The 7,482-nt window shown below is 47.5% G+C and overlaps 1 protein-coding gene across 1 annotated transcript in view; it reads left to right on the top strand.

Annotated features, from left to right (window-relative positions):
* The first annotated feature begins 1,339 nt into the window (after nt 1–1,339).
* Nucleotides 1,340–7,482, top strand: part of LOC128896979 (zwei Ig domain protein zig-8) — a 174,311-nt gene continuing 168,168 nt past the window's right edge. Inside the window, exon 1 of the mRNA XM_054160595.1 lies at nt 1,340–1,817. Coding sequence (XP_054016570.1) covers nt 1,742–1,817 — 76 coding nt within the window. The 5' untranslated portion in view covers nt 1,340–1,741. The remainder of the gene's footprint in view (nt 1,818–7,482) is intronic.

The raw sequence follows: 7,482 nt of genomic DNA, 5'->3' as shown, positions 1-7,482 counted from the left end.
ATTCATGAAAATCTAATATTTTTGTAATATAGATGTCGGCCATTTTGGATCCACCAATTTGAATTCAGGTCGGTGTCTGTTAAGGGTGAATGGATCCATTAAGACGCGTGTTTGAATGTTTTGTCGTGTCGGTGGCGGTACGTGTTGTTGCCTGCGCGTGTCGTACAGTCTGAATCGACCTTTTTAAGCGGTCTAAAGGGTCACACGGATTACTCCGACGTGATCGCGCGTCATAACACGCACGATATGAAAATCCAACACGTTTCCCGTCAGCTCTCCTCGAAATCAACGATTCTTTGGATTCTCAGATGACGCAGGAGTGTCCGGTCCGACACTCAAGGATTCCATCTGGGTGGAGGTCTCCGCAGCAGCTGACCCGACGACAAGGAGCCTCCTACATTCCTGCACCGTCGCGGCTCAGCTCGGCAGTCGCTCCTCGAAAGCTCGAACGCGCGAAGGAGAAGCGGTTCCGCGCGCGTGACACGTCCGCGCCTGTGCGGGCACCGAATCCTACAAGCCGTAGGCGCATGTCCGCGTCGGCGAAAGTTCCCGCACGGTCACTTCGCGCCGCGACACCGTGAGACACTGGATCCGCGTAAACGCGGCTAGTCCATGTGCGTTCGACGTCGTCGCGTGCGACGCGGACGACGACGACGACGACGACGCGTCGCTGAATGCACCCTCGCGCGTTTCCAAGCAGTTTTCAACGCGGCCAACCCGTGCGCGTTTCTATCCCGTCGCGCCTGGTACCATTAGTCCGGCACGATTAGTCCGGCACGATTCGCCCGTGGAACCGTCGCTATGAATTAGAACGCACGGAAAAGATGCGACGAGCAAAGGACAGCGAGGATGATCCTCGAGAAGGATTCGCCAGAGGTCCAGCAGGACTCGGAGCGTGGCTTCCAGCGTGGTTCCGCGAGAATGTGGCCTGGTTCGATCGCAACGGAAGCGCGACTACGTGTTGGAATGTTTTGTGAAACGGTGAAACTCTGTTGCTGTTCCGACACCTTTGCGCGTCAATCTATCGCGGATCTGTCGACGGAATTCGAGTCGTGATTCGTCAGCGCGAGTATCGCAGTGCTTCGCTATGAGTGACGCAAGTGATCTACCAGGTGTTCCGCGCGGAAGAATCCCGGTCTGAAAATTACCGTGGACAGACACGTAGACACATTTCCTCCTCGAACGAATGCGACCTGGGAGAACTGACTTCCATTTGCGACTCGTGATTAGTACCAGCAGTGCTCTACTGTGATTCAACTGATCCGTGTACCAACCCAGATCTTCTATTCCAAAAAGGATCGACGTTGTCGACCACTGCAAAGAACACCGTGCAAGACGCTCTTCTTTTTAAACTCTAAGCTTCCCACTCGAATCAGCTCGCGATCTCCGGGTTGCTAGTTTGACAGTGCAATCTCTCCGGGTGATGATAGACTACTTGCGTCAGGCCATGCACAACACGTTCCGAAACAGAGCGCGTTAGAGAATAGAGAGCTTTAGAGAATAGAGAGCTTTAGAGAGAGAGAGAGAGAGCTTTAGAGTCGGACGTTGGATAACGCGGACCAGGTTGCGTAATAGGAAAAGGCAACGCGGCGATCCCGGAGAGTGCGGAAAGCCAAAAGTAACGGAGATTTTGGCGCATATTAAACGCGATCTGTCGTCGCGTCGACGTCGGTCCGTTTCGTTGCTGTGCGCGCCGCGGACAAGCGGATCGAGAGTGGAACGAGTGGACAAAGTGTTAAAAATGCTGTGTCGCTGGCTCGCCGTCCTGGTACTCGCTGGTTTTCTGCTGGTCATCGAAGGGATCGCGGTCGGCCAAGGTACGTGGAACAGCCTCGAGCGTACGTCGTTGAGGGAATAGACACCGGTAATGCAGCGAGGTGACATTACCGGCAAAAGTGGGCCTTAAAAAGGGTTTCGCGATTTGTCGCTTTTCGTCCTTATATTAGCATAATTTGGACGGAACGAGGGCTCGTTCGAAAGAGGAAGGATCACAGTCTCTCTTCCTTCCTCGTCGAGCTGTTTCTTTCTACTTTCGTCGTCGAAACTCTAGCTTTGCGCTTGGACGCGGTTCGATCCCGGTGCGAGCCACTTTTTTTTTTTTCTTTACTTTTTCTTCCGTTTGTATCGTGTTTTCTTATGGAAACTACCTTTTTACGTATCGAGATTATTTTTATACGATATCGTGCAATTTTTATGTTTTTTCTATCGCTTTGAAAACGAAGTCGTGACGCGAAAGGAGCTTCTACACGCTTTTATAAAAACTTACGTCCTTATAGCTCGTAAATAACAATTTAATTATATTAAATGAACGTTGCACGATTTCTTTCTTCTTTTTGCTTTTTCTTTTCTTTCTTTTTTTTTCATCCTTCTTTCTTCTGACTTCATTTCCAATGCGATAGAGAAACATGAGAATTGCACAATATTCTATAAAAATGATCTGAATGTATGATAACGTAGTTTCTTTAACAAAACATGGTACGGACGGGAAAAAACGTAAACAAATATAAACGTAAACGTAAAAAATAAGCAATACGGCACTCTATTGACTGTGCCACGCTGCTTCTACGACACCTCCGACTCTTGTACAGCTCGACACTCGTCGATCGAAGTTTAGCTAATTTTTAAATTTTAATTTTTAATTTTTAAATTTTTCAAAATTTATTTCTCGAAAACGAAAACAGAGTCGCGCCTTCTCACTCGCGGAGATTGTTCTACATACCCTTCTTTGCGTGTGAACAAATTTGATAAAATAATTCGGGGTACACTGGGCGATGTCTCCTTGTAAGCTATGCGAACGTGGGACCTGACTTAAAAAATTAACTCTTTTTTTTACGGAAAATGATGGTATTTCGTTTGTTAATACTAAAATTGAAACGAAACACTGTCATTTTCCGTAAAGAAAAGTTGATACAGTTGGGTGTCGGATTCACGTACCCTAGCAGCACAAAATATTGAATACGTATTCATCCGATAAAAGAGATTGAATTTAATTTTAATATTTAAGTATACACATGATGTTTATTCTAGATTTAAAAGAAACTATTTTCTTTGTCAAGTATAGAATGAATATCTATTCAATATTTAGAACGGAATATTTGTTCCCAAATATAAAATACATATTTATTTGGTATTCATAACAAAATATCTTTTCACGAATATAAGATAGATATTTATTTAATACTCGCAACGATATACTTTTTCCCCGAATATAAAATATATATTAATCCGATATTCAAACATTCCTACCGAGGTAAAACGAATCGAAGTAACTTGTTTCGATTGAATCCAATCGCAAGAAATAAAGTAATCAAAGTGAAACAATAAATTCAACACAATACAAGATTGACGTAATTTTTTTTGCCGAATCTCTTAATTTTCAAGATTCATTCGACATCGAGTGTTCAATACGCAATTCAACATTCAATTATCTTCTAAACACAAGTTTCTTCTAAACATTCGCGTTATCCGAATATTTTCCAAACGCTTCTTTTAAAATACTTATAGGAAATAGAAATAATGTATTTTTCACGTTACATAGGTATCAGTTTAATAATCGATTAGTATCAACTAAAAAAGTAACTCGTATCAAGCTTCCTTATTTTTATAAATGAAATCAGGGTGTACAGGACGTATAAAAATTATCGGTCGCCACTTTCAGGGGTTATTGTTGCAAAAAAAAAAATCTCAAGATCCATTATGACCTCGAAATTTCAAGATCAAGGTTTTTTCTTAATTTCAAAAAATTCTACTCGAGGATTAGGCGAAAAGCTTCGAAGGAGCCACATGCCGGAGACGAACCGTTGTCGCGTGAAAAATTCTTAAAGCTTTCCAAATTCTCGCGGAGCGACTCGCGAGGCGCCGCATCGGCGCCAAAGGGTCCCACGTGTTCCGTATCTAAGCGTGCACGTGGGAGCGTGTGTGTGTGACACGGACAGGCAGCAGAGAATCCGCGAAAGAGCGGATCCCGGGGGAAAAGGTGATCCCGAGGGAGTGGTAATCTTCGTACTTGCATTAAACAGCCTATCGATTTATTTTCCGGGCGTCGTTAGCTCCGATAGCTAATTGTCAACGACTCGTCGCAGGCTCGTCGCGGGAAACCATCGTCCGACTAAATACTATTGCCGCGTGTACTTTCGTTCGACTGCACTTTCGATCGACTGCACTTTCGATCGACTGCACTTTTGTAGCGGGTGAAAAATGAAAATACGTTGTCCTTGTTCGCGAACATGTATCGATGGACAATCCAAGGGCGCTCGCGACAGTACGGCACCGCTCGCCGCGCTGTATCAATACCGCGACCATCGTCACCGGGTTGAAGTGCTTGCGGAGAGCTTTTTAAACGGAATGTAAAAATTCGAGTACGTCCCAGTTTCGAACGGTGAAATTCGCCCGGGCACGCAGTGTCATTCTAGTTTTTCACGCGTCGCGTCACGACCAAAGTGTCCAGAGATAAATTCACGTCGGAAATTAGAAACTCGCGGAAAAGTTTCGCGCGGAATGGCGCGGCGACCACGGTTATCCGACGAGGAAACTTTTGCGGAAAGCGTTGGTGCAAACAGCAACGGAATACCGTGCGCAGCCATTACGCAAAGAGCGTACAATTATCACGATCCATTCGTGAAACGAACGTATCGCGAGTACCGTCTCGCGCGCGTTTCGAACGATTCCCGATAATCGACGCCGTTGATATCGACGCGAGTCGTTCGACTCCCGATGCTCGACTCTCGCCTCGAACGTCTCGATCGAAAGTTACGGAAAGTTCGTAGATGTTAACGGAAAGTTTCGCGACTATGCGAGATCGCTCGGACCGTTTCGCGCGAAATTTCGTTGCGGCCACTCGAGCGACGTGTGATTGTGTAATTACGAGCGGTGATTACTTGCTCCGCCGCGGTGTGTCACCGCCGCCTCGGACATTGCATTTTCCGTCAAACGGACGTCGGGCCGCAGTCGCTTTTAATTATTCAATTAGGACGCGTACTCCGTAAAACGCTATCGCGACCTCGTTTAATTTCTAAACACTCCAGGATAAACGCACGCGCGCGTTCTCCGGCTTCTTTTCATTATTAACGCGCCGTTTCTACGTTCGAATTAGACGTAGCTCGCGACGTGTCCTGTCGTACTAGACGTGACTAGGCGTATTAGACGTGAACCGATGGATTCTGATGACGCGAGTCAGAAATCGACGGATCTCTAGGTGACAACACCGATGAACAACTTTCGGCGCGGCGCTAGGTAAAGCTCGTTCATCGTCGCGTATTTCGGCGCAGCGGATTGTTCGTATCACGTGCACGCGTCCCGGTAACATTAAATCGATTCTCGTTCGCGCGTGATTCACCACGGCGAATCGAATCGCGAAGCGGTCCGCGTGGATTTTTCCCGCGTAATCGACCGCTCGAAACTCGTCGTTTGTCCGGCACGTGAACCGGGTCTGATTTAGGTTTAGGTTTAGATTTCGGCTAGGTCCGAGTTACGATGCGCGTATTATAGAGGATATTTACGCGAGCGCTTCGTGCATCGAGTGTTTCGATGAAACGTCGGAAATTTGCTCGTAGAACGATACCGCGAGAGATTGATCGATCCCCGGCGATCAAACGTTAACGTTCCGGAAACTTTCATAATTCCCCGACAAATAATCATTATGAAACTGACGCTGATATAATCTGTCGAACAAACACGGAGTTAACGCGCGGAACGGTACGCGGGCCGAGCAATAATTTTATTAGGCGCCGACACCGTCGACGCGAGATATCGACGGTCATTTTCGGGCGAAACGAGCGACGCGGACGCGCGAATAAAGCACGAACGAGAGCCAGCCGACGCGACGCGGTCGGAATCTTGTTTGTTCGTGTCGACGGAGAAAATTACGCGCGTACGTTGTTCGAGCTGTTGTGTTTGCGCGGTTCTCAGCTGTTTTCGCGGGACGCGTCCGGCGGGACCAGCGGAATATAATTGCTATAAGACCCGATTCGCGTGGTTACTTTGGAATTACTTTGGTCTGTTGAGGCCCTACTACCCTTTGAAAATACGGGATATATAAAAATTAGCGTAGGAATCGAGAATTGGGGGTAGCCGAGACGATTCCGAAGTAAAATTTCCTTTGCTTAAATGTCGGACGGTGCTTCGTTTTCGAATTATTAACGATAAACCACCGATTAATCGCATCCAGGACGCTCGGGTCGGCCATTGCGTCGGCCGTCGTTGAAACTTGAGATACGGAAAATTCTATTGGAATAAGTAACTTTGAAAGAAACGAGTATACAGGGCGTCCCAGAACTCCTGTAAGAGGAAACGAGGGGCAGTTGACACGATTCTGAACAACAATTTCCTTTGCAAGAAAAACCACCGACCAATCACAGCGCAGAAGAAGCTGCGAGAGGCTGAGCCCGAGCTTCCCGGCTCGAGCTGGCCAATCGCGGCTGAGCGCGCGATACTAGTGCGCTGTGATTGGTCCGTGTTTTTCGTTAATAATTTCAAAACGAAGCACCGTCCGACATTTGTGCAAAGAGAAATTGTGCTTCGAAATCGTCTCAGCTCTCGTTACCGGTTCTTGCACTAATTCCGGGCCACCCTGTGTGTAGCTACAGCACCCGAGGACTTTGAAAACATTGAATTAGTATGTACTTGGCACTTGGAAGTAGCTGGTATTCGGTAGTACTCGGTAGAAATAAAATAGAGAAAATGGGAAACGTTATATCGCATCGGTAAGTTTCACTCGGTCGTTTCGCAAGCTGCAAGAACGGTTTGTCGTCGAGCTTTTTCAGTTTTCCTAGCTCCACGTTCTCATTTTTCGTCCCATCGGATTGCATCACGTGCCAGGAGTCGTTTAGCGGTTGCTTTTTCTTTAGAATCGGGAGAATTTTTGGAGCAGACTCGCTCCTACCATGTACCGCGACGCTGCTTTAGTTCGCCTTGTCGAGCAGGATTACTTTCTTCCGTGTATTTTCGGGCACCGGGAATCGCGAAAAACTTGTTAAATCTTCCTACGAGGAGAATATCGTTCGGAATCTCTACCGGGCACGTACTCCGGCGGCCGCGCTTATACGCTACCGCGAGCGCGGCATCGGCATACTCGCGCTCCGATTGGTCGGGGAGCGCGGCCGCCTCGCGCTCTGATTGGTCAGTGTTTTCCGTTAATATCTCCTCGACGAAGCCTCGGACAGCATTTTCGCTAAGGAAAAAGTTGTTTCAAATCATCTCCACTCTGTATATACAGGGTGTCCCAAAAACGTTGTAACACCTTGAAAGAGGTGGTCCGGGAGGTGATTTGAAACAACTTTTTCCTTAGCGAAAATGTTGTCGGAGGCTTCGTTAAGGAGATATTAAGAGAAAACCCCGACCAATCAGAGCGCGCGTAGACCGTTCGAGCGGCCGCGGTAGCGAAGGCTACGCGCTAAGCGGCCGCGGTAGCGAAGGCTACGCTCTAGGCGGTCGCGCACATTGGCTACCGCGAGCGCTGCATCGGCATCCTCGCGCTCTGATTGG

This window comes from Hylaeus anthracinus, unplaced genomic scaffold (genome assembly GCF_026225885.1).
Source record: "Hylaeus anthracinus isolate JK02 unplaced genomic scaffold, UHH_iyHylAnth1.0_haploid 11978, whole genome shotgun sequence".
Lineage (NCBI taxonomy): Eukaryota > Metazoa > Arthropoda > Insecta > Hymenoptera > Colletidae > Hylaeus > Hylaeus anthracinus.
This window is presented reverse-complemented; position numbering and strand designations above follow the sequence as displayed.